This window comes from Manacus vitellinus, unplaced genomic scaffold, assembly GCF_001715985.3.
Source record: "Manacus vitellinus isolate BGI_N305 unplaced genomic scaffold, ASM171598v3 scaffold_25_pilon, whole genome shotgun sequence".
NCBI classification, from domain to species: Eukaryota; Metazoa; Chordata; class Aves; order Passeriformes; family Pipridae; genus Manacus; species Manacus vitellinus.
Genome location: NW_021939882.1, coordinates 8329210 through 8356702, shown reverse-complemented (window position 1 = coordinate 8356702; position 27493 = coordinate 8329210). Strand labels below are relative to the sequence as shown.

Below are 27493 nucleotides of genomic sequence, written 5' to 3'. Positions count from 1 at the left end.
TCTGGAATTGCAAAGTCCCTCTAGAGCAGTTAAAAGTGAAAAAGTCACCACCACCAATGGTTACATCACTGTAAGGACTAGGCCAGCCAAAGTCTAAATAATAATGCTTGGTGGTTTCTCATTTAACTACACAGTTGTGTTAGCTATTATCTTTCAAAAAAGTAAATCCTGGAAACCTTTTGCTTAAATTGGCCTGTTAAGTAGATAGAATTTTTTTAATCTATTCTCCATTCATCTCAGATCAGAGGGCAAGGGTGAAAACTTACGTTCTTACAGATAAGCTCTGGAATTGCAGCCATTGACAATATTTTGATATGTTAGGTGTTAACACAATATAGCTTCCTCTTTATCAGCCTTCAAGCCATGCAAACATTCATTTCATTTTGAATAAGGTAAGGAGATGCCTTGCAGTACAGTCTCCTTATTAGGAATGGGGAAGCATTGGCAACAGGTAGCAAAACCACTTATGTCCCCATAGGTGTGGCCAGACTGAATTCTTCATGTATTAGTCATGTCTTAGTAATTTCTAGGATGGTTATTTATTTCTTGAAAGATAACGCTGGCCCGAAAAGCCTATTGTCTCACTGGCTCAAAAATTACCATATTTATTTAGCAGTACTGCTGGGTTTCAATCTGGTGGCACCTTTTCTAGTGAAATATCCTCAGAATAAGCTGTGTGACAGCCAAAAGGTCCAAAGAATTACCTTCTCTTTGCTTCTTCATACTGCAGGCGTAATCTCACTTTCTCAGCCAACTGGTTATTGCTGCTGGTAATAAACTGAGACACAAAATATAACATCAGCAACTTAGAAACCACTCCTCTTTTGGTTTTTTCTGTTGAAACCAATGAGGTTACAAGTGACACTTTCTCTTCTCAAACTCATTTCCTAGTTAAACCCATCACAGAATAGGAACACACTACCTTTGATTACATTTTTTCATGATTTCTTCAAATACTTGAAACCCCACAAGATTAAGAGGCTCTTTTTGGCCTAGTTTATCAGAAAAAAAGTAAATCTACCACATCTATCTTGGGGTTCTATTTCCATGCACACACAAATACCTTTGTAATCTTTTTTTCTAAAATGCTGTTTGCACCCTTGGTTTAGGATGACATCTTGCTTTGGCTCTAAAGTCTTAAAGACAAGGTACACTCCATCATGCCCAAACCTGCAGATCTTTACTAACACGTGTGGCCCTGACTGAAAGTGGCTGTAAATGTGTAAGTAAAGGTTCACAGGAGAGGCTCTGTGCTGTCCTGTGAGAAATAAGATGCACCCACAGCACTGACCAAGGCTGGCACCACCTGACACTTATGATCCTGTTGCACACGTGGACTGAAGGTTTATGAGCTCTACACGTCTGATGGCATGAAAATATCTGCACATACACCACTGTTCTCACTTGTAACACCATAAAAGCCAAACACACTCCTAAGGGAAGAGTCCTCATTAGAGCTTGGCCCACGTGTAGCTGTAGTTTCTTGTCTCGTAGCATATCATCGCTATAAAGAGCTGTGGGAATATTTACATCATAAGAAGCAAGAAAAAAGCTTCCTTCCCTTTTATTCCCACCTGGGTTGTTCTCATAGAGACAGTGTGGGGAAACATGAGGTTGCCCTTAGAGATCCATTAACACTGCACACAAAAATGAAGGTCATGCTGAAGTTTAAACCAGGAGAAGGCATGATTCCACAGAAACTTGCCCATGCCTGGAAACTCACACTAAGGCAGTACTACACATAGTTCAGGGGGAATGTCTCCACATGCACAGGGTTTCTCAAGCATTACTCACATTTCCTGAAACATCTGTCTGGGAGCTGACATCCAGGTACTGCCGGGGTAGCAAAGGGCTGGAGCTTTCCACAGACACGCTGCTGGCCCACAGGTCTGACTGGGATCCTCTGTCGTTCACAAAGCTGTCTTTTAACCTGGCCAGGCTCTAAAACCATAAAAAGTCATGAGGTGAGCTCACCCCTACTCAAAGCACCTCAGCAGCTGCATAACTTTAGCCTAACCACATGATTAACCACATGTTTGCTGAGCCCACTCAGACCCCACAAACAGGAGCTCAGGCACGGCTGGACTGCATCTCCCACAGCCTGGAGGAGCCCACAACACCATCCTGCCTGGACAGACAGGCTCTCAGCTGGACATGGCAGACCAAGAAAGCCACAGGGTTCATTCTTAACCAATAAACCCTGAGATGAACACTAATCTCTAAGAAAGTGCTTATTAATGTTAGTTGTTATGTTTTATACTTCTTATTTCCAGGATCTGAAGAACTAAAAGGCTGCAGTCCAACCACAACATAGAACTAGTTTGTGTTAATAAAAATCTCAATTACATATCTGAAAGGCAAAATACTTAAATTACTTCTCAGAAATTCAATCTTCCAGCAATGGTGAGACAAAATAATATAAAGTCATCTTGTTTCAATACCTGAATGAGGTCTTGTTTTTCCTTCTCCCCTGATGTGATGGCCTTCTTGAGAGCTTTCATTTCACTTAAAATGGCTTGTGCCTCATCAAGTTTGTAGCCACCTTGAGTATCAGACATTTTCATGTCAATTCTGCATAGAAATTTAAAAAAAACCAACAGTAAGCTAACACTTTATAACATCCAGTTAATTGAATCATCCTAGATGCATGCATCTTGACAGGAATTTTTAAGAAAAACACACTCCAAAGTATAACAAGGACAAGAGAAGGAACAAAGAACCCCATTCATCACTGCCTAAGTTACTCCACTCAGCAGTACCCTAAGTTTCAGAATTCTAATTTTAGCCATATCATCATGTCTTTGACACCCTAGGGAGGACAAAGGTGCACACAAACCCCCCAAAAGGGTTTGTTTGGGCAGACTGCTGCCAGCTGCCTTGTTCCTAAGCTGGAGAGGATCAGCTTAGGCATCTATGAGAATTACCTTATTTTCAGTCATGATTTCAAAAACCAGGCACAGACTCACATGCACAGATGTATTTGCTTTCACAACCTAATTACAAACCACCTCATCCTTCCCTTTTCCCCAAGGAATTCTACCACAGTTGACATTTATAATAAATATTTCTTTAAGAGATGCCAGATGTCTAGTCATACAAAGGTAAGTACCTGAAACTTTTCCTCCCCTCACACTCCCCCTCAGGTTTTTCCTCAGTGCTCTAGATCCATGGCTCTTATAATCAAAACAATGGGCTGTGCTGTGTCATCTGTGTTGAGCCATACTGAGTAAAACTGAATACCAGATCCTGGTTCAAAATCTTCTTGCCATGAAGTCAGTTCTGATGTGGTCAATCACACACAGGTATTGATTTGAGACAACTACCCCCATGGCTGTGTACTGCTTTCAGCTGCATATGCCTAAAGATATCAGCAGCAACATATTTCAGCTTACGTTATTTAGGCAGCTATTTATAAATGTAGTGGGGGATGCATTGCAAGCCAGAAATGTTCTGTACTGAAAATAAGATCTTGAGAACACACTTACTTCTTCAGTGTTTGAAATCCATGCTCTTTGTACTGGAGCTCTTGCTTCATGTGAGCTACTTCCCTCTTGAGTTTATTAACCTGCAGCAAGGTGTCACATTTTTAGAATGATATCTTATATGGGTACTTAGGTACAGCACTACCCATTCAATTCAGAATTTATTCAGTGGAGACAGTACTCTAAACAAATTTTCCAGATAATCAGCTCATCTCAACAGCAGCAAACAGCCCTAAATGCATCCTCATCAGGACTTTATCACTGGCTAGGGTTTTATCCAGCACACGCTATTATACCAGGGAATTAGGGCTCAAGGGAAGTTCCAACCTCATAAGCAGAAAAGTTAAGAAAAGCTCAAGAGAGGCAACAATGAAACACATGTCAATTTTACTCAGAAATGTTTAAAACCTTCCCAGTCATTAAAAAAAACTGTTAAGCACCAAAACAGGAGTTACACTCCACAAAAGCCACCCTCCAAGATACCAAACTAAAAGGCCCCACTGCACGAGTAACACAGCAGGATGATAACACATATTGTAAATCCACTGACCCTACAGCTTGCTGTTTTATATTCCTCCACAGAGGCCACACTGACCTACTTTACTTTAGTCCTTTCTTCTTCCCAAACCGGGCTCTGCATGAGAGCGCACACAGCCACTGCTGACAACCCGCACTGAGCCCAGGACAAAACAGCTGCCAGTCTCTGGAGAGAACTCACAGCTCTCCAGTGCTGGGGCACAACCAGGAGCCAGCACATAGCCCACAGCGTGTCTGTGCAGCAGGATGTCCTGCCAGCTGCCAAGGAAGTCTAAAGTCTAAGGGGAAAAAAAAGTGTTTCAAAATCCCAAGATTGCAACGTTTGAAAATTCTGATAAATCGCCTCCTAGATTAAAAATAGCAACATTAGCTCTTCCAACTGCTTTGGCATCCCCTTTTAGTATTTACCATGAGGTCTGGAAATATCTGAAGGTTACTCATGGCAAGCAAAGGTCCCTTTGTACTACTCACCCTGGATTTTGTAGTAGCAATCTCCGCTTTGAGGATCTCCGGGTCATACTTGGAACTTGACGATGAGCCAGAGAGCACTAGAACAAATACAGCACCCAGTTTAGCAGCTTTACCTTCCTCCCCAGCACAAAGCAAGACCCCCATCACTCCTGCACACCCAGATCCCCACACATTGCTTGTGTAAGCCTTTTGCCAAATTTCCAGATCTCTCACAGGCAGGGAAAGGCAACGGTGCAGTCAAGTACTCCACAACAAGTGTTTGAGTTAAGTCCTGCATCTCCAGAGTCTGGATTTGTTCCAGGTTAACAACACACTTAACTCAAACTCCCAAACACATTCACTCCATTCAATAGTGTGGCTTCCTGCATGTCCAAAGGCATTTAACAGAACTGAAGGGACAGGCATTGCATGAAGGTTTACTTAATTATTTTTTTCAGACTTTCTCATTGAGCAAAACAATTCACTGAATGTTTAGGAAAAAAAGCAAAGAATGACAAGAAACTGAAAAATGCAACGCAAACCTTCTCACAGCCTTGAGGACAAAACCAACCACACAACGTGTCATACTGGATTAAATTAATGTCCCATTAAGAGCAGAACTCTCTTCTCAGCAGTGGTTAAACCCCTTCTGCCTCAGAAGGTACAGAATCTCCCCAATGTACAATGTTGTTAGAGGTAGCTGTAGGCAAGGGAGATATTTTGATCCTTGCAGCCATCAGTTTATGCCCTATGGGAAAGCAGTTCTAGTTCTTTCAGTTTGGCTGTACTTCTCAAGACAGATCACATCACACCAGTGTAACTCATGTTCTTAGTGTACTGCTCTGCTACACCAGCACTCAAGTAGAGTCCTCTTAAGTAAAGACTAAAAATTGTACTTCAGAGATGATGGATGGGACCCTTGCCAAACAAGAATGCTTCAGCTGACAGAAAACCACTTAAAATCTTCTCACATCAGGCACAGGATTAACCAGTGGAATTGTCCACCATAAGACATAACTCACAAGAACGAAGCAGGGAGACAGAGGTGCACTGATGGGGCTAGCAAGAACACAGAAAGTTTGCAATTATGAGGATTACAAAAAAATTTCTGGAATACTTGTAGGAAATAAATCCTCCTCTGGACATTTTCCAGCTCCTAACTAGTAAATGAGGAGGAAATATATGGCATTCTATAGCCATTTCTGCACCAACTCTTGAAGCAACAGGTATTGATGCTTCCTGTGCAATAAAGAATATGGAGCACAAAACAGTGTTCCTCACACACAAGAGGCAATCCACCACTGTTGGCTTTTACATGGCATAAAACACAGGCCCTCAGCTCCACAAAACAGCCACTCAACTGGGATGTTAAACTATGAAAGGCCTGGGAATGTTACCCAAGATGGCCCTTCTTGCCTTGTTTCTGTATTTTAAACAAGGGAACCAAGAAAAATACCATATAACTTCACATTTTCACACAGAGCCAACCACCACATTTTTTCCACAGTTTTTGAAGCCCACACTGAAAAAGCTGCACACTGACACCAGTGACTGAGCCAGTCACAAGAGTGTCCCACAACAATCAGCCTTTACCAGCCAGGTGTGGGGCAGTGACTGCTTTTGAGACAAACTGAGCAAACGTGGAGAGTGACGTGGCATAACACCCCAGTCATCAGAGGAGCAGCCTCGTGCACGTTTACTGTCCTAGTGGGTTCATGACAGAGGAAGCCACTGGTTAAGAGTTCACTCAGTACTCACGGCTGGTCTGAGAGCCCAGTTTGTGCTCCCAAACATCGTGAAGCTGCCGATATTCCTGCTGGGCCAGTTCAAGCCTCTGCTGCTTCACTTGGCAGATCTCCTTCTGTGCAGCAATCGCCTCCTGGGCCAGGACCAGGTAGTCTTTGAGCATGTGCTCCTGCTCCCGCCGCCATTGCACCCGGGGGTCTTCTATCTGGGTAGTTTCTTGGACAGAAAACAGGAGAAAGCCAGATCAACAGAATGCAGGTTTGTTCTGCTGCCTGGAGAAGCTCCACTGTCTATGACAATATTTTAAAATAGCCCCTTGCCTGTAATAAAGAATGTGGAATAAGGATATTTTCCTTTTTTCTTAGGAGGTGACCATTGATCCACAATGAATTCCAATGAGTTTTGCTGAATCACTGTGTAGAACAATTCATTACAAAATCATCATACAACTCTCCAACTCCTCTGCTGCTGAAGCCACCCTGGTTCTGGCTCTTAAAAACATCCACCCAAGAACATGCACACACAGCTCTAAGATACTGACATTGACTGTTAGACTTATCTTTATTGCAACTGCTTTATAACATTACTAATAAAATACCTCTACTGTTTCACTGATTAAAAAAACCCTTCAGAAAATATCATTGCCACATGACTGCATTATACTGCATCTGACAACATGAAAGCATTTACAACTCTGCCCATCCTCTTTGGCTGCCAAGTGGCTTTTATTAAAGAGGGGAAAGAAAACCCTCTCACTCCAATTCCATAGGTAAGTAAAAACAAAGACTCATCAAATCACAGGATGTATTTGTGAAACCTTCTTAAATGACATTATACAAACAGCATCTCAGAAGGGGAGCACACAATTCCTTCACCAAAAGCAGGGACAGCAGTAAATCACTGAAGAATACAGGAGGAATACTGAAGGTGACACAGGCAATGCAGCCATGAGCAGTTACACCACTTCCATCTCCGTTACCCCAGCACAACCAACATATTGCTTTCTAGGTTTCTAATTGTGAAAAAGGCATAAGGTCACAGACACACAGCTGGTCCTAATACTAATGAAGCAAATTTATTGTCAGTGTTTGCCTCTGTTTTGTGAGGAAGTGTCCAAAACATTTTTCATTTCTATTTCAAGGCTATTACATGTTCTTGTTTGGAACAGGTTCCAATATTCAGTTGACCAAGTGCTCTGAACTGTCTAAACTAACATGCTTGAATAAGGATGTCTAGTTACCACATATTGAATAATTAATAAAAAGGACCTGCTTGAAACTACCAGTAGGAATCTAATCTGCATATCTTAAGAGCCTCTTTAAATATTTAGTAAAAGCTGCCAGGGTGGAAGGTATGAGCAGCTCTTGAGTGAGTCAGGCATAATACTAACACTGGAATGCAGAGGATGTAGGGAAGAGAACAGTTGGACAATAATCCCAGGAGCAGAACCAGAAATAAAGGATTTTACCCAAGGGATGGACACACAACCATTTTCACAAGCTGTCTGTGATCATGCTGAGGAGAAAATTAACAGGCTATTCCAGCAATAACTTCTTTTAACAGTATCTCAAGACTCAGAAGAACACATGGCACTTCAAATTACACAGCAAAACTTGGAGAAGCTGCAAAAAGTGATTAAAAAAACCCAGTATAGCTTGTAGAAGCATTTCAACAAAAAGTCCTTTACAGGTCCTGCGAGCAGAAACAACATTTCAGCTGATGTAACATTAAAGCTAAGCCTGGGCCTGAAAAACTGCCCCAAAATAACCTGAGGAAAAAGCTGCTTGTGCCAGCTATAGGTGCTGGTGCCCTCATGGACAGCACTACAGCCTCTCTTAGAGGGAGCAAAAGAAAAGTCAGAAGGATACAGGACCTATAAGGCTCTGAAATCCCCAGGATGCTGCCTCTGTTCTTGTACCCAAATCCCATTTTCATACAGCCATGACCCACACCCAGATGGAGTAACTCCCTTTACTTTACAGTTGAATCAGAAGGGGAAAGTCTGCTGTGAGTTACCCAGAGAGCTGACCCCCCACATTCCCAGACATCCAGATTCCCTGGACTAGATTCCATGAATAAGCACCAGGAACTGTGACTCAGGACTCTTTAATTTCAAGCATAATAAGTATCTTGGCAAAATACCCACAACTCTTGAAGTCTAATTCAGGACACTGGGTCATAAGTCTACATAGACATAAGGTCTTCAAGCCTGGCCATTTCCAGTTTTTCCTTAGACTAGCAGCCCATTCTTCCCATAATTCCAAGAAGGGTGGTGGAAGCTGCTGCAGGGAAATCCCTCCACTATAAGCAACCAGGAACAAGACTATAAAAACATCCAATCCTGAACACCTCTGTTAGGTGGGGAAGCTCTGCCACTGCCCCAAGCCCATAGTGTCTGACACAGGGAATCCTTAGGGGCCAGCTCAGGGAGAGGGTGGAAAACACATTTAGGTATTGAAATGCTTTGTTTCCATACTTTCTTCTAAATATTCACCTCCACCTTTACAGTAATCACAGCACTAACTGTATTCCCTTGATTGCAGCTTTGAGCTTTGGTTTTCAAACATGTAATACCAATAAATGAAAATGCTGGCCAAGGGCTCTTGATGGGCCCCAGCTACTGAGAAATGCAAAATACATTCAAAAGTGAAATGAAAGGGCTATAGAAATGAAGGCTATTACATCGTGTGTTGTCTTGTGAATTTTTAATTTAATGTTGAGCTTGTCATAAATAAATCTGGTTGTTTCATGTTGGAGGAATGTAGCCTTACCCTGCTTGCATCAGCATCATTTCTTTGTGCAAATCAAATTCCAAAGAAGTTTTCCCAGAGAGATACACTCAGGGCTATGCATTAATACTGTATTAGGAATACTCTGGGTACTCAATTCAATTTAATTGTATTTATTTTCCCTCAGAGAGGTGGTTAGAATTGTTCGCCATCTCACTTCTTTTAATGGCTCATGGCTTTAAATTTAGTTTAAGTCTGTCCTTGGGCTTGTTTCTGATAATTAGTCTCAAGCACTTAAGCAGCAAGAACCAATATGGCTCCATCCTCTTCATATCCTCTGATGACAGTTCCTTCCTGCCAGGGAATCTGCAAGAGACCTTGGAGAGGAAGAAGGTTTTGGACACCCTCCAGAGGATACTTCAACATAAACCACAAGGATGAGCTGCTGGATTAGGTTAAGGTAAGTGGATATGTTTTGCTTTATCATGATTTGGATGAGAGCTGGCATAAGAAATAGGGTCAGGAGTTGGCTTCTCTTCTTTTTAACCTTCTAGTTGAAATTCTCATTCAAGTCTTGTAGCCTCTGACATCCCATAGAAGCATAACTTTTTAAAAGCAACTGTTGTTTTATTAAGCAGGTGTCAGCACAGTTTGAAGGCTTCTCTGCATGCCCCTGAGTCCTGTGGTGCTTTTGAGTGGTGCTGACCAGGGGTAACAGCCCTCCCAGACCTGCAACCAGACCTCTGCACGGTCACCCTGGGGCCAGCCCTTTCCTTCTCCACTATCCTTTCCTGTAAAAAGTAAAACCTAACGTCCCATGCCACACAGAAAAATACTCAGGATAAAGCCATTTAAAGATATGTAAATCCTGTGATTTTAGGGTGACATAAGCTCTGAATAACAATATTTGTGGAACCTTCACATCCAGAAACTTTCGATCTTTGTATTGCAGAGGTCGATCAGTGCTTTTTGGGAATAGGTTTTTTTCAGTCTGCATTTTTAATACCCAAGAGAAGTTGCTAAAGCCTGGATGAATTTTTGGCATTTCTGAAGAAGGGTATGTAGATGAAGATACTCAAGGGAAGAAAGAAAAAAATCAAGGAAAAAAAAAAAGCCACATCAGGCTTCCACATTCTTATTTTTAAAAAGATCTTGTTACTTGATGAGAAAAAATATGCTGAAGCTCTCAGTTGAAGTCCTAGAAGAAGACTTAAAAAAATCCCACAACTTCGAGGCACTTCTGTCTTAATTTTAAAAGTTTTTCCTCTTTGTATGAGTCACAAGCTCTCCCAAAAGAGCCTGGGCATGGTTCTGCTGTGAAATTCTGGACTGCAATTGGAGCTGCTCTGTAAAGAGAATCAAAGTCACTGATTTATTTTGTTTATTACTTTTTTAGGGGATTTGTTCTAGCACAACCCAATACACTCATCCTAACAATACCTGCATGATATATCAAATGCTGTATTTTCTCACAATTCAAATGAGCTTATAAAGTTAACTTTTTTGGCCTATCAAGCATTCTAACAAAGAGTGTAGTTTGAGGACACAGAATAAAAACACCACAAGCCTGAACTTGCACACATCTCAGGAGTTTCCTCTCCAGCACAGGCAGAGCAAGCTCCTGCAGCACAGGGAGCTCGTGCTGTCATTCAGTTGATCCCTGCCAGGGGAATCAACACAAGACCTTTGCACTGTTTCTGATGGTCTCGCCACAGGGACAAATTCCAGGCTAAGAACAAACTCCAGATCACTGCTGCTTAGTTGGGCTCCTCAGCAGAACCAAATCTCACAGAGGTGTGTCCATAGGATTAGCTCAAACGTGACTGCCAATTTGAAGACTGCAACCCAAAATGTCTCAGATTCCCGTTCAGAGAGGGAAGTGCCTTGTACAATGGAGAAGGACAGGATCTGATTTCACGAGCTGCAGATCTCAGATCTACTCTGAAACATGCTGTTAGCAATGTGGTTTAGTGTTCAGTATATTTTAACACAGGCACAAAACAATCACTCTGCAAAAACACAATAAGATGTCACTTACTGGTGTTGTGGTCTATGTAATAGACTCCAACCTGAGGGTCATAAGCTTCTTCCCATCCTAATGGCAACTCATCACTAATGCAGTCTGCAAAGGTTAGTGGCTTAGTGTACCTGAAATGCAAAATAATATTTAGCATGAATAAAAGAACGCTCTCATATCTCTATTCCAAACAACTGACCAGAAAACAAGTGCCACAAGGGCTCCAGTATCAAAACCAAAGGAAGTTGAAAACTACATTAAAGCTTTTGTTCTTATCATATAATACTCCACCAACTCTTCCCTTTCTTCATCTGAAGTTACAGCAAGAGGAATTCATTCTGACAGAGCTCCAGAGCCTTGCCTGGCTCAGCCAGTACTTGCTTGACAAAGGAACATTAAGAACTTTGCCAGAAACAATCCTTGTCTCTCAAGTGAAAGAACAAGACTGTTTGCAGGCAAGTCCTGTACCAAAAATATGTAGACAAGAAGGAGCAAGATGAGAAATGCAATTTGCATAGCATGAATAATTAAGACTGCACAATCAATAGCAAGTGCCGAGGTCTGTGGGACCACTTGTCATGCAACTCCTCTCATTTGCATTGCAATATGTTCTGTTTCATTAATGACAAACTAGATTAGTTTCTCAGTATCACAAAATGTGTAACCCGCTCCATCCGAATGAGGAAGTATTTCCACAGCACTGCTCTGATGAGTTTTTCTATTAGAGACCACATCCAGCAACACTCTGAGGGCTTGTATGGCTGAACACAAAGCTCAGAGTACCCACTCCTTGAGCGACCCCACAGATTTTAATCACCAAATCCATGTCCCTTTCCTCCCTTTGACTCTGAGTTAATGAGCTTCAGCTTGCCCCAACAAAACTCCTAACCAAACACAGCACTGCAGGGAGGCACAAGCCAGGAAGAATTAATCTTGCAGGTGTCTCATCTCCAGCTGCCAAAAGCACAATATGCCACAGGTCCACAGATCCACCACGCAACCGCAGTGCACGTGGTACATCTGGAAGGGGGGCCATGCCTTCATGTTGGGACTCACAGGTTTGAATTACTGTGACTTACCAGGGGAGCCCTTTGAGCAGAAAGCACAGCACACGCTGTACAGCACCACAGCCTCTCTCCAGCAGGCACATGCTGAGAGCAACTGGGTCAAAAAGCAGCCATGGAGCTGTACCCAACTCTGCCACACACGAGCAGCACGTCACAGGAAGGCAAGGGGGTAGGAGAGCAAGTCTCCAACCCACTGGGAAAGACTGAACAGGTTTGCAGAAAGTCTTTTGTATCCAAAGATAATTCAGCAGGGCTGACAGCTTGACAAAGAGTTTAAGTTCTGAGCATACTTCACCTGGAGGCACTGAGCAACCCACTGGTAACTCCATATTACAGTCACCTCACAGTGTTAAGGGGAATTTTAGGGAAAAAAGCCTCTAGCCAGAAATAGTGCAACATAATTCCCCTCAGATATGATCCATATGCCCAGTATGCAGTCAGAACAAGGTGGGAACATTTCTGTAAAAGCCATGTAAGCCACTAAGACCTCTACTTACCTTCTGCTGCATTTCCCTTTCAACACATTGCCTTTGCCATAAGAAGCAGCATTTGAATCACTATTTTCTCAGAAAATTTCAATTTAATTTAAAGCTCTGCAGTGCAAAAGAACTCAGAGCTCCACAGCATAGAACTGTGAAACTTTCTCCATAAAGTTTCACCGAAGGGTTTGTTTTTACAGTTGTTAATCTAGATTGTGTACCAAAAGCATGTTTGTATAGAAAATAGAGGTTACCTGAAAACAAAATAGAATCTCAATACTTGTGATTGCTATCCCTTATCCCATGTTATTCCCCATGATCAAGCTGTTTCCTCAGCCTGAGTGTGCTGCTGAGTTGATCAAATCAAAGACGCACAAGGGTAAAAATGCAAAGCAAGGTCAGATACAAGGCACTCTCTGGAGATAACACAGATGAAAGTGCAGCAGCAAACGTGTTGGCAATTTTAAGTTAAACACCGGGGTTAGCACTTTCACCCTCTCTGCAAATGGCATCTGCTTTTGTTCAATGTTAGTGGTTTGTGTAGAAGCAGGACAGGTAGGGAAGAGTGAAGTGCTAAATGCTGAACTTTGGAGAACCTGCTCCCACCCCTGAGAGGACACAGGCATATTGGGATCACAGAATATGCTGAGTTGGAAGGGGCCCATCAGGATCATGAATTCCAACTCTGGCCCTGCACAGGACACCCCAACAATCCCACCATGTGCTTGACAGTGTTGTCCAAACACTTCTCGAACACAGGCTTGGTGCTGTGACCACTGCACCAGGGAGCCTGTTCCAGTGCCCAACCATCCTCTGGGTGAAGAACCTTTCCCTGATATCCTGCCTTCAGGATGGTCATGCATGTGCAAAAAACCAACTCAACTTCACACACATCAGGAAACGAAGCATGATGACACTTCAGTGTAACTGCTGAGGACTTCGTTGTAGTATTTATTTGATTGCCCTGATAAGCAGGACATTGTTCTCCCATTGCCCAATATTCCATAAAAAATATTAAGTGAAAAGTTTTCACCTGTAGTCCATGACAAAGCCTAGATTTAACACTAATTAGATGCTACTTGGAAAAAGGGAAAGGAAGACAAGTTACTATATATAAATAAAGTCAGCAGGGGTAGAGTGTGTCAGCCAGGCTACAGGAAGTCCAGGGGTCTTCTCCTGTGCAACATTTGATAAGTAACACTCAAAATAATGCTGTGAACTGGTGATATGATTGCTGTTTTGCTACTTCTATAGAGAGATTTGTAAGAAGAGATGCAATTCCATCCTGGGTTTGCAGTCTCTGACATTCCACCCTACAGACTGATTAAACCATGCCTTCCCCATGTCCCAGCTACAGTGCTCAACATTTTTGGTGAGTGATCCAAGCATCCCTCAACATGGAGCAGTAATTAAACCCATACTTCAAATACATTAGTTGAGGGTGTGCTACAGACATAAAACATACCTCAGTATCTTAATTAGAATTACACACTAATGGAGTGCAGTTTCTGCAGCAGAATTTCGCTCAAGAATCACACCTAACATTAATATCAAACTCTTTTTTTGGTTAAGAACAAACAAAACCAAACCAAAAACCCAGTGTTGAGCTGCACTATCAGCCCTAGGTCTTGGGAATACTTTCATCAGGGAATGGCACTGCAGTGCCAAAGTTTAATACCAAACTTATAAAGCTTCTGTTCAGCTTTTGTCCAGTTCTACTTTGTTAGAAACAGCTGAATTCCTTCTAAATGTGCTCAGGAACTGTCAGACTCAGTAGGAAGCCAGGACCAAGCAACTGAAGGATGCTTATTCCTATTTTCCATATGAAATGCAATGCATGAACTACATCCAGCCAGTTCTTTCAGCTGGAGTTTTGGAAAAGGGGGAGAAAAATCAAGGCAGGATCAGTCTGCTCTAGCAATGACACAAGCCAACTGGAGACTTGCCAGTTACTAGGGCTCAGAAATAGACAATTATCTCACTTTTGAGACTCGTATTCTCAGCATATCTCAACGAGCACCCATCACCAAGCACGGACCAGGGCCATCCTCCCTGGCTGACCACAAGCTTCCAACTATCCTATTTGTAGAGAGGAGTAACTACTCACTAAAGGAGAAATTTGTCATTCAACTAGCAAACAGAAGAGTAATTAGTTTTATAAGTAAGTGAGTAATTCCATTTGTTAGAGACAAAAGAGTTATTTCCCCAAATAACTGCACCTTCATAACCATAGTACCTACTTTCCTAAGCTTCTTTTCCTTGCTGTTGCGGGAAACACTGGCACAAATCAAAGCAGCAATGCTACAATTGCAGATGAAAGACATGCAATGTATTGTGTAGCCAGACTCTGAATACAGCATAAAAAGAAAAAGGAGATTATTTCCTTGTTTTAAGGTATGATTTTAGGGTTTGTTATGAAGACTGAAATAAACCAATTTTCCAGAAGAGGCCCAAAAATGAAGCATTTCCCTAAGCACATTCACAATGTAACATGAGGGATTAAACGAGCAAAAGGAGAAGTTTCTTTCTCACAGCAAGACATGATTTAGTTAGTGTATTATTCCTGCATAAAACAGGACTGTTCCTGCATGTGGGAAGTTGAAGCTAGGACACAACTGCAGGTCTATTCCTTTGAAACGTCTCCTTTACAATTCATAAAGCTTCCTGATCTGCTTTGGAAAAAATCTCATCAACTCAGTCAAACCATGTTATCATGTAACAGGTCCTCTCTGTAGGCAGACTCGAAGCAGCAACCTACAAAAATGGACCCCCTGCACCAATGTGCTATTAACTAAGGAAGGAATGGTTTGTGCATTCCTTACCCTCCTCTGTTAGGGAAACCTCCAGATTCATTCATTTCAAACAAAAGTAATGCACTCAAAAGTTCAGCAAATCTTGACTTTGACTTCTGATCTCCAGTCCCAAAGCGGGAACCAAGGGGGCAAACAAAGTCTGTAGATACAGCACTTTTTTATTAAACCCAAACTGGTCTAGTTAAAAGAGATGACACTAAGACACGAGTCTTGTCTGCATCTTCCAGCCATGCAAGATTTGCTTTAATGCATCAGTTAGACCAGAACTACTCTTCAAGTGCTTCATCTGCTTCTCAGCTGAGCTTGGTGTGGAGGTCTACAAGAGAAACCAGTCTGAGATAGAGAAGATATTTGTAAATCATAGCCTAACTCTGTCCTTTTAGCTCACCCCTAAGGAACCCATATGTTCACCTCATTTCAACTCACCTGTATCTCACATTCATCGTACCTGTGACTGCCCTTCCCCCATTAGCTACATTTTAATCAAAGTCATTATTAGAAATATTTAGCATTTTGAAAATGAAACATCAACCTAGATTTATCCATTTACATCATATGTTCTTAGTTTTCAGTAGGTTAGTTTTTAATTTAATTGCATTCAAGAAATCCAAATTTACTTGAACAAGTGCAAATGTTCATCAAGACACCTGGAAACCAGGTGCCCACAGCAACCACCACACACAGCAGATCAAGGACACCATTTCAGAAACTAATCCTGATAAAAAGAGATAAAAGATAACAGCATCACCCAAATTCCTAACCTGAGGAGCATCTGACAGTCTTCAGGCAGAGGCAGGCTGAGGAGTGCTCACCCATCAGCTATGCTGAACATACTGAGGCACTTCCATGTTTCCAAAACGTTTGCCCCCAGTAGATCAACTATTTGTTCAGCAAATGATGTTCAAATCCCACTGCTACATCAGGAAATAGAAAGTTAGTTTCCTACCTCTACTTTCTAAGTCACAACATTTTCAAACGAGAAGGGTTTCTATACTTCTTATTTTTGATCACCTTCAGTTTCTATCACAGATAAAACTGGAAGTCAATGTTATCATGTGCAAACAGTATTAAATGGAAACTTGCTCATCTCAGATTCAGAAAGCCGTTCTATATTCTTTAACTCCACTGTTGTCAATCAAAAACCTCATTACGCAGGAAACTGAAGGCAAATAATCCTTGTATAACCAGTTTTTGATTGACAGAAGGTTTGTTAAACATGTCTGTACAGAGATTCCTGACGGGAGCAGGAGATGGGTGACCTGTGCCACTTACAAATCTGGAGTTAATGCTACAAAGGCAACAAAAATCAGTTCTGAACTTCTTAAAACAGGAAAAGGTATTTTTGTAATTACTGGATTTCAGTATTGGTGGCCCACAGCAACTGAGCAAACTCACAGGCAGCTGTTAGTAAAAGTGTGCCTGTACGTAAATGTGCAGTCGGCAAACAGTGCCTGTGGGTCACCGAGATGGGGACGTTTATAAACCAACAGTGCACTGCCAAGCCTCTACACCTCACATAAACCCACTTAATCCCTGTGTTTGCAGGGTTCCTCAGACCCATAACAAAGTAAAGCCATTTAAACAGGAGAGCCTTATGTTAATCAGTTCAGCACAGATCACATGGCCTTACATGAAATCCTTCATGACTCCCTGCAGTGAAACGACAGACCAGGGGATTTCCTGCAGGTTGCTGGACCCATTGCAGCAGCTCCCTGCACAAGGAACAAAGGCAGCACCTGGATCACTCAGGACATTCATGCCAGCTCCTCTTACAGCTACAGCATAAGCCACCAAACCCCAAAAATCAGCTTTCCAGCTCTGTTCAGGTCTCCCCTTCCCTGCTGCACTCACAGGTACACAGCAAGCATACGAGTCACACAGGTTCATGGGCAAGAAGTCAAGCCAGGTAATAAAATAATGAGTTGTGGCAGATACTTCCACTCACATCATTTCTCTTACAAAAGCAAACAGTTTTTAAACCCAGCATTTTGTGGGAGAAGCTTGGAGTCAGATTTTATTTTCAGTGGCTTCTGCTCATTATGTGCAGGATGTGCTGCACGGACCAGGATAGAGAATGAGCTAAAAGCACCTAATTCCAACTGTGACACTGGGGCAGCTGTACCCAAGATCCAGGTGGGTCTGAGCTTTGAGGAAGCTGTTAATGGGCAGAGCTCCTACTGTAACTCAGAAGGTTGCTGCAGGAACCACTGCCAGGAGGCTCGACACGATGACATACAAGCTTCTTTGTTTTTAATGAGGTCATCCCATTCTCAAGACAGACGATGATTATTTTTAAACTTCAGCACAGAAAAACCTATCGCTTTGCAGACAAAATTTCTAGGACTACAGCAGTCTCCTCCTCACAAAAGCTTTTAAAAATAGACTCCTACACATTTATTACTCAACTTGGTGATCCAGCCCTCAAACACACCGGGGCTATTCGTCACTATAGTAACTATTTTCCCCGGGAGCATCTTCTCTCACTGCAGGGAGAATTGCCTTTGGAGGCTGGAGGTGTGGCAGGGAAGAGGCCCTGTTCTATGATCTTGCTGGCAAAGCTTTTCTCACCCTGTCACCACACACCTGGGCACGATGAAACACTCCCTTGGATTCCCACTCCAACTGCAACTGAGGCAAAAGGTGATGAGAACAGCTCATCCTAGCAACCAGTATCCTCAGCAATGATACAACAGACAGCTCGGGGCCACGTGGCACCTTCAATTGCACCAAAACCTCACTGACTGTGAGGGAGTGAAAAGGGGAGACCTACACACCGAGGGGAGCAGAAAAGAGTAATTCAGACCACCACAAGCAGACAGGAACCACGAATGGGAATGTGCTTCCCAGGTAGCAAAGAGAAGCCTTTAAGAAGTGATCACAAATTTGAGAAGCTTCTTAACTATGCTCCAAGGAGCCTGATGAGAGATCAGATATGACATTTTAAAGTTTTGGAAGCCAGACATTATTCCAAGACCTGCAGCAAGGCACAGCCACCCTAAACTTCTAGTAACCTCAAACACAAATCATTTCAATGACTGTCAGTGTGTGGTCCTGGTCTTGGTCTGATAAAGGATAACTGGGAACAGAATTACAGCCCTTACAGTACAAATGGGGTCAAGTCTGAGAAAAACACTATTTGAAACTGTTGCTGTAAAATAAACAAATCTGCTTCAAGTACAACAGAAACATTACCAATAGAAATGCCTTAAAATAATCAACACGTGTCCTAAAGCAACTCAAACTGCAGAGCTGTTTGCTTTTCAGAAGTGCTTTCTTTTGTTGCCATGGTTATTGAGCATCTTCTCAGCCTCCTGAAGATCTCTTTCATCCTATGTCTCCTCCTGGCCCCTAATGCTCCATGCATTGGGTCACCTCCAGAATAAGCAAGATCAACATCTATCTTCAGAGCTTATTTTCCAAGCTGTCATAATTTTAAACATTTTTATTGACACAAGAACTCAGTTATGTCCTTTACTGCTCTTTGGCCAAGCCCTGTACCTCGTTAAGGTGATTCTGAGTCGCGTGTAATTTGCTAATTTAGACCCTTTTTACATAAGCAGGTAACATCTAAATTATTCTCTTTCTACAGAAATTAGTCACATGCTACCCAAGTAGATTCTCCACAAAAGAGATCAGGAGGCACCAAAGACACCTGAAAGTCAGGCAAAAAGTCTGTATTTCAAGAATTCCAAACACAAATGCATTTATACCTTTAATAGCAATACATTTCTATTGGTCAAACAGATTTATAGAAGCATAATACATATAATACACAATTTATGACCCCACTAGTATGCCTAGAACACATCAGTTGAACAGTTAACTGCTTGTTCTATCCACTTCTGAAAAGGCTTGCATGTTTACAAGCTCTACTTTGCACACAGTGACAGTCTGTTTGCCCATGTATTTCTTTTCAGTACAGATCATTTAGCCCTGGAAGCAAAGAAACTACTAAGTTATTTGCAAGGAGAAGACCATCAAAAACCACTTACAGATTTTAGATCATTCCCAGAGATTAACAAACTGGTTCTGCAAGCAGGAGAGAGGCAAGAGGTCAGTTCATACCTTCCTAATCACTCAAATGCAAAAATTCCTGGGATAGTTCAAGGTTAAAAAGTCAGGAAATGGGAGCTGAAGCTTCTCACAACATTAACTTGCCTGCCAGCCTGTATATCCTGCATGCTTTCCTGAACTGATTAAGCAGAAAAGATATAAAAGAGTAAGGTACAACTTGATGAGAACAGTGCAACACAACTGAACTAAAAGCGTGCAAGAGTTGGAATTTAACCATGCAAGTAATTAAGATGTCTTTAGTTTTAAATGGCTGAAGTTGCCTGCAGTTCTTGTAGGATAAGCAGCCTTGCCACCTGCACAGCCTGGGTAGGTTGGCTAAAAACAAGTCAGTTCTCTCTTCACTTGGAAGTTCAACTGTTCTCAAAGAAGGGGACTGGTCACTTCACAGTAAGGGATAAATTGTCTACCAAACATCCAGAGTAGTCAGACAAGTTTCTTGACATATTTGGGAGATTATGAACTGGAAGGCTTGTCTCTGTTCTTTCAGCCAGCATTCCTACTTCCCTGAAAGGCTGCCCATGGTGTGGGTGGCAGCAGTTTACATTGGCAAGATGCCTCGAGATAAGGAGGTGTTTAGGACAGACTCCCCCCACAACACAGCTCCTAAAGCAGGGAACCAATACCTACTGCCAGGAAAAGATAAATATTTGAGATGTCAGCAAGGAGGTAAGAATGGAACAACTGCTGTCCCTCAGCATTCAGGAACACGTTATCCATGGACAGCAGCATGCAAAGACAGGCAGTGCAGCAGTGAGCACTGGGCTGACCATCCCCATGTCTGTGTAGGGGAACAGACTTGGGATTCACTCCACAACTGGACTTCATTGAGCACTGAATTTTCACTTCATGTATAGTGATGACAAACCTTAATTCTTTGAGAAGAAATGCATTTCTGACCAGCATGTTCTATCTCTACTGTGAAAAGTAGTATGACAGTGAATACCTCCTGCAACACTGCCAACTCCTGTGCCCTTTATTCACATGGCATTTGGAGTGGGAAAACAGACAACTCTAGGATGGCATCACTGGACTCATCTAGAGACCTAATCTACCCAATGTAGAAACCAAGCATTGCTAGTATGAAAGCCTATTTGCAAAGGGGCAAGGGAAGCACAAGAGGCTGTTTTCACATGCACATGGTTTGTATTCTGCTCCCTGCTCACCTCCTGCCAGCACTGACTCTGTACAGCAGCTTCAGCAGGACTGCCTGCTTGCTATTTCTGCATTATAAACATTCTTATTGAGTTATATAGCTATTTGATGGTCCCAATCCCAAACTGCAACATTAGCAGGCTCTCTGGTCTGCATCCTCTGCAGAACACAGTCTAGGCAAGCAGCAGGACACCACCACAGCCCATTCTGCTCTTTGCCCTAAGAAAGATCAACTGCAGCCACTCAGCTTTTATGCAATGCCTAGGTCATTTCTGAAAATATTACTACTTGGCTCTCTGATCTGACATCAGTCCGGCAACTTGGAAATCTTGTCCAGATGGAGCTGAATCCAGCTACACAGAAGAAACTACCAAGTCAAGTGAACTCCAAAGAGGCCTCAGTGCAGTCCCAGGAGTTCATGGGCCCCTTCAATGCCATTGTAAACTCAGCAGTACCAGGTATGAAAAGGAGTATTTCTGACTGCCTGCAAGAATCAGAGGAGGTGCCTGGTCACGATGATCTTGGAGCAATGGAGAAAACAGAACTAAAATCCTTCCAGTTGCAAAGCAATTGTGAATTCAAGGTACAGAATAGGTACTTCAGCATAAGCACTGCCCTGCAAACTGTAATCCATGCCATATCCTTCGAGGGGCAAACCAAAATTATTTCAACAGACTCAGTCTTGTGAGTTAACACTGAAGGCAGCCTTTGGAAATGACAGCATGGCAACTCACTTCTGATCCAAAGTGAAGAAAGTCCAGGTTGCACAGCCCTCTGCTCATGGATGCAGTGACTGCTGAAGCACATAAGCACTTGGGATTCACAGTATCAGCTTTACTATCTACTACTGCTGCTGTAAGTGTTGATGCAATGTCTTCTCAGTTCCTGAAAAGCCATACTGCATAAAAATAAACAGAAATGTCAGAACAAGAACAGATGTCTAAAACAACCTCATGAGAGTAAAGCTTTAGGAGATGTAAAGAGTTAGAAGGTAAGAGTATAGAATTCATAGGTTTAGTATCTTTTTCATCTAAAGTAACAAAGCCTTGATTTACCATGTAGTTAAGCTACAAAAAAAATGCCAAACTGCATTTATAGGCAGAACTGTACAAAGCACTAAACATAGCTCAGTACTTCACACATTGCAAGGGAGTCGATACAAATCAACAAGTATTGAAGGTTGCTCACGCATCTGAGGACAGCAAAAGTGAGATTTGCATCACCAAGTGAGTTTGATTGATTTACTCTTATAAACATCATTTATTTTTAATGATCCACTATCAGCATGTTTTGCCAACAGATCAAATTTCTGTTAACATGGAAGTTATAATGCCTCTTGCACTTTACATTCCCCTTCCCCACCTATCTCGTGTGGTTTAAAGCCCACTTGCAGTCCCTCTGCCAGCTCTCTGCGTGCCCAGCACACAGCTCAGGAAGAACAAAAGTTTCATCTGTAAAAAGGCACAGGCCAGGGACCACAGCTTAGATCAACCTGAGGGAAGGACTCTGGTTTTGGTACTGTCTACTTTCAAGACTTCTGCAACTGTGCCACCACCATGGAAGTCTTCTTCAGGTTTAGGATGAACATGCATTTCACCACAGGCAAAGCCAAACGTGTCAGCACCACAGTGTCTTGAAAGTGGGGTGCTGCTCATAGCACCCCCTGCAACTACCAGCAAGCCCCAGAAGCAATGTGGGACTTTTCAGAATTCAAGGGAGAAATCCTTTGGAAAAATTTGTTTCCCAAGACTGTTTACAACTCAAATTTTACTGCAGGGAGCACTACCCGAGGATCTGTGAACACAAGCTCATGGATGGAATCGATATCAAGTTGTTCACAGAGGATAAAAGCAGTTAGGTATGACCAATAAATGATATCCTGATCACAAATTATCACTGGTTGCCACAAAAGTAAGGTAACATCTTTAAACATGAACATGCATATGTGCCAAAGTGTCATCTTTCACTGGCAGGTATTTTGCTGTTAAGGCCTTGTGGAGAAAAGACTGTTGTGGCCTGAGGCAGTTAACCAAGTTTCTATCTAATGCATTGTATTATAATTTTTGAAGTGTCCAACAGACCTTTACATAGGTACCAGATATCAAAAGCTTTTTAGTTATTCCTCAGTTCAAAACACACAGCATTTCTTTCCACTAAGCAAGGACTCAGCATACATACCACCTCATCACTGCTGCTCACACTTCATGCTCTAGGTATGTGTCAGAGACACACCTTACATAGTCTTATTATTAATATTTAGCTACTATTTTACTGTGGTGTATGACCAAGAGTACAGGAACCTCCTTCCAAAGGAACAATCTTCCACCTTCCACCTGGTGAAGGTGGCTAAAAACACAGTCTATTTGTGTCTCTTTGGTATCTCTGTATTCCCATTTCTCCCATACATGTGTAGCAGGTATGTACCTCATTCCAAGTTCCTGGCATGTACAACAGTAGAGAGACACCAGTTTCAGCACCACCACACTAATTGTTCCACATTAGAAAGTGAGGTAAACCCCAATAAACAGGCTGCATTTCATCTCAGCTTTACAAGCTGGAGAACTTCAAAGAAAAAAGCCAGAGATGCTAGATTTGTCTTAATCAAGTATCATGGCAAACAAAAGCTGAAGTTATGGCATGAAGGTCAGCAGGGGCACGTTCCACCTCCCTGAGCAGAAGCCATTGCATTCCACAGTGCCTAAGAAAAAATGCCCCGAGATCATCAGCACACAGCCAAATTCCCAGCACACACCTAGATCCTCTAAAACTGAGAAGGATCTCGATTTGTTAAGTGAGAAAATGTTTTTATCCAAATGCTCTAAGCCAAGCATTTAGGAAGGAATTATCTAAAAGACACTGCCTGAATTCCTCCAACAAAAAGCACACAGCACATAAGGGTAAGTTCATATACCCACAGAGAAAGATAGGATTTTATTCTATCCTTGTTGAAAGAGAAAAAAAAACAACAAAAAAAACCAAAAAAAACCCACCACAAACCAATGAATTTTAAGTATCTGCTCCTGAAGCTGCAGTGCAGTCTCAGCAACAAAAGTACCACAGTCAAGCTGTGTAGATTTCTTCAGGAATGCAGCATTTTTCATTTTACAGCACATACAGTGGCGTTGATTTCTTTTCTGCATGGTTGCTTTATCTGCATGGTGTCACTTCCCTGGGACATGCTTCAGGATTAAAAGCACACAGAAAGCATTTTAGGAAAGGATCAATTTCTAGGAGATGCAGTTTCTTAACCTGAATTAGCATGTGAGTGTACAAGTACACGTGCTAGCACAGGGGAGGAAGGGAGGGAGAATTGTGTTGCATCCAAAGCACAGACATCAGCAACTAAACCAGGCTAATGGTTTGTCACTCCCATAAAAAGCATCTCTCACACCTTACACCCTACACAGCTTTTCCTTGCTCGTCTTCCCAGTCCAGCAGCTCTACTCTCCCCTGTTGCACCCTCCAAGCCCTTCCACAAACTGCTCCTATCCCGTAAATACAGCAGGACAGCACCCAGAGTGTCCTGCCCAGTGAATTCCCAGCTGGGTTAGCGGGATTCAGCAGTCAACAGCACGCCAGGGACAGAGGAGTGTCAGGAACAGGAGCAACACTGGGGAAAACCACAACCCCCCCTTGTTGGTTGTGATGAGCTGCCTGGCTGCTCACCAGATTTCTGGGCACCAAACTCCTAGATGAGCTTTATCTGCCATGGAATCATAATTAAAACGGGTCCTCTCGAGTGGCCCATCTTCGCCACCTGCCAGACTGCGCCTTGCTACTGCCTTCAGGCTCGTTATTACTTATAAATGCATAGAACCCACCAACTTTAGAAGCTGATCCCTTGGATTTACACACACTCAGACCCGAAAACCCTGCGGGGCTGTGGGAAGGCACCTCCCGGAGCCCGGGCAGAGCTGGCTGCGGAGCTCCGTGCAGCCGCAGCGCGGGCTGTCACACTGTGCAGCAGCGTGGCCGCGGAGGAATGTGCTCGCTGACTGCACCTTTTCATCTCGATAAGGATTTTCAAGGTCATGTTCGCTCCCCTACCGGCTCCTCCCCGGCTCCAATGAAATCCCAAGCACGCAGCCCTGGGCCCTGGTGCGTGTTCCCACCCTCCGCGTCTCCCGGACACCGGCACAACCTGTCGCATTCCTCCGCAGCAGTAAACCCCAGCCTTTCTATTTGCTGGCAGCCCGAGCCCGGGGTTGGGAACACCTCTCTCTCTCCAGCAGGCACCGCAGCAGCAGCGCTGCGCCAGCAGGACCAGCAGCTCCTGCGCTGCAGGGTCAGGACAGCTCTGCAGTGAGGCTTGTGACCTCCGGGATTAACATTTCTGAATTAAGTATTTCAAATAAAACCAGATTCCAGTCCGGGCCAGTGCCAAATCAAACTCATGGGCCAAGAGAAGGGCTCCAATGGTAACTCAGGCTGTGCATGCTGCAGCTACAGGATCTGGTGAGCCTGTCTTCAAGGACACGGCGTGGGGACTGCCTTGGGGGACAGCCCCTGTCCCCACAGCCCAGAGCCTCCAGCCAAACCAGCTCAGCCTCAGCAACCAAGGGGGAAGAGCTGCTGCCAGCTCAGGGCTCAGGGGAATAGGCAGAGGTGATGGTACTGGGCCTGGGAAGCCCTTGTCCTGCAGCCCCCTCCCTCACGCCCAGCAGTCGTGGCTGCATGGATACAAGCTTAAGGACCCACATACACTCCCTACACCACATAGGATTTCTAGGTAGCTACTGGAGAATCATACATGCTGCCAGCTTACAAAGCCAGCTAATTATACAATCTGTTAAGCATGTATGCGCACACAACAGTGCTTTGAGTCATTAGAGGACGGGATTTATACTTCACTGCACGCATCTTGCTCTTTGTGAGTGCGTGCCTGGATACAGCCAAAATGAACACAAGTATCTGGAATGTCTGCAGCTCGCAGGCCAGCGCATCTGAATACAAAGCTGAGCCCTAAGAGGCTCTGACCGGCTGGTGTGACCCACAGTTGCACATATTGCTTCCCCAAAGATGTTTAAAATCCTTACTCCCTTTTTTTAACCACGCTGAGCATCTGGAAGCAGAGCACAGCACAGTGTTTGAGCCACATTCTGAAGCTGTAAGAGTGATGTTAGTGAGGATATGGCAGCAGTGCAGGTGATGGGTTGTGAAGGCAGAAGAGCTCGACATCGGAGCCAGCAGCAGCGCCTGCCATAACGTGTCTGTCCCGGATTTAATCCCGGCAGAAGGGCACTGGCAGGGACCTCGGTTCCTATGGCAGCAGCCACTCCTCGAGGGCCGAGCCCACGCCAGATGGAGATCCCTGTCCTAGGTGTTTGCCAGACAGAGAGTGCTGTGGCACACCAGGGATACTGTCTCTCCCTTTCAGTCATTCTGTCTTCATTTACCAGTGCCCAAATTTGCTGCCACTGCTGTCAGGCAGATCGACTGCAAGGCAACAGCTCTCCCCACAGCACTCCAGATGATGGCTCAGACCAGGGCTCCCTTCTATGCTGCATGTGGCCAAATGATCTGGGTGATTTTTAGGCACTAAGAGCAACAGCTATGTTTTTGATGGATTCTATGATGTTTCTGACATATCTTATTTTTAAAAGAATTTCTTCTGCTGAGTACTTCACTTCAGCTTCCCAGATATCTAAATATCCAAAATACCATGCAGGTGAGTTCTAACACCCCCCCTCAACTGGCTTCATCCCCATAACATGGCTACATCCTATGGAAAGCCCTATCCTAAGCAATCATCAACCTATAGCTTATGCTATACTTTGTACTTGGCATTGGATTTTCCATTTTTACCTTCTGTGTATTGCCATTTTACCTGTTATTTAACATGAACTCCAAAAATAGAATGATCTTAAACTGACTTGGTGTATAAGACACAGGGCTTTGTAAAATGTGAAGCCAAACCACCTCCATTTTCACACATTTCTCTTTGCCAGCAAGTCAAGGGAAGTAGCAGAAGGCACCAACTCTGTAAGAGTCTCAGCTTTGTCTTGGAAAATGTAAGTTGGTCAAATAAGATCCTAAAATGTAGTAGAGACCACACAAACCTAGCACAGTAGGAAATCACATCTTTCTTTGTGCCATAGCAAGCCCCAGACACCTTTCACCTGTAACAAGGTATTTTCTCTCTCTCAGTTTTCAATGCAGGGGACATAGCCAGGAAAAGAAGATGGTGAGCTACATCTGTGCTCTGCTCACAAAATAAACCCTCTTTGTAGAGCAGCCAGGCAAACAAGTTGCAGGATCTGCAGGTGCTTTAAGGCACAAGACATTTCGCTCCTGAGATTTTCTTGTGGGGCCTGGAATGCCCCGGGTCACCAGTAGCTTTCCTTGAAATTTAGAAAGCAATGTTCTGAAAAACAAACTAGTTCAAAGCCAGTCTTCTCTATGCACAGTCCAAATCCTTTATAGCTGACGTTGTTAGAAAGACAGCCCTTTACCTCAGTCGACTTTTCCCTTCTTCCATTCAAAAAAAAAAAGGAAAAAGCTGGTTTGGGGTTTTTTCAGACAGTGTAAAGTAGTATTTCATGCCAAAATCCCTCAGTAACACTTTTTCTCCATAACTATCAGGTTTTGCAGCCCTTATATATGCCAAAGGATAAGCAGCAGCTGAATGAGTCAGTCTCACTCAGTCAAAACCAGTATTTGTAGCAAGACACTTGAGGTAAAACTGAAGCAGCTGAGGAGGTGGAAAGTGTTATGGAAACCAGAGCTGTGTGGGTACAGACACCTCCCCTGTAAGGGAGCTCAGGGTACACACCAGGGAGAACAGCCTCACACACCGTGTGTGCTGCTCCCCAACCAAGCTATGCCAGGCACTGTGCACAATTATCAGTGGCTTGATCTGGCCTCAGCTGTAGCTTGTTTATAACTCACTGAAGCTGTTTGAATACAACCATCACTGCTGCTCAAGGCAGTTACCTAAAATATCTCAG

At 43.3% G+C, this 27493-nt stretch overlaps 1 protein-coding gene across 1 annotated transcript in view; it reads right to left on the bottom strand.

Annotated features, from left to right (window-relative positions):
* WWC1 (WW and C2 domain containing 1) overlaps positions 1 to 11255 on the bottom strand; it is a 35422-nt gene extending 24167 nt beyond the window's left edge. Inside the window, exons 1-8 of the mRNA XM_018073579.2 lie at positions 11218 to 11255; positions 10983 to 11092; positions 6228 to 6431; positions 4491 to 4567; positions 3486 to 3565; positions 2442 to 2571; positions 1795 to 1941; positions 705 to 778 (exon numbers count right to left, since the gene is read on the bottom strand). Of these exons, the coding sequence (XP_017929068.1) occupies positions 705 to 778; positions 1795 to 1941; positions 2442 to 2571; positions 3486 to 3565; positions 4491 to 4567; positions 6228 to 6431; positions 10983 to 11092; positions 11218 to 11240 (845 nt within the window). The 5' untranslated portion in view covers positions 11241 to 11255. The remainder of the gene's footprint in view (positions 1 to 704; positions 779 to 1794; positions 1942 to 2441; positions 2572 to 3485; positions 3566 to 4490; positions 4568 to 6227; positions 6432 to 10982; positions 11093 to 11217) is intronic.
* Positions 11256 to 27493: the final 16238 nt, after the last annotated feature.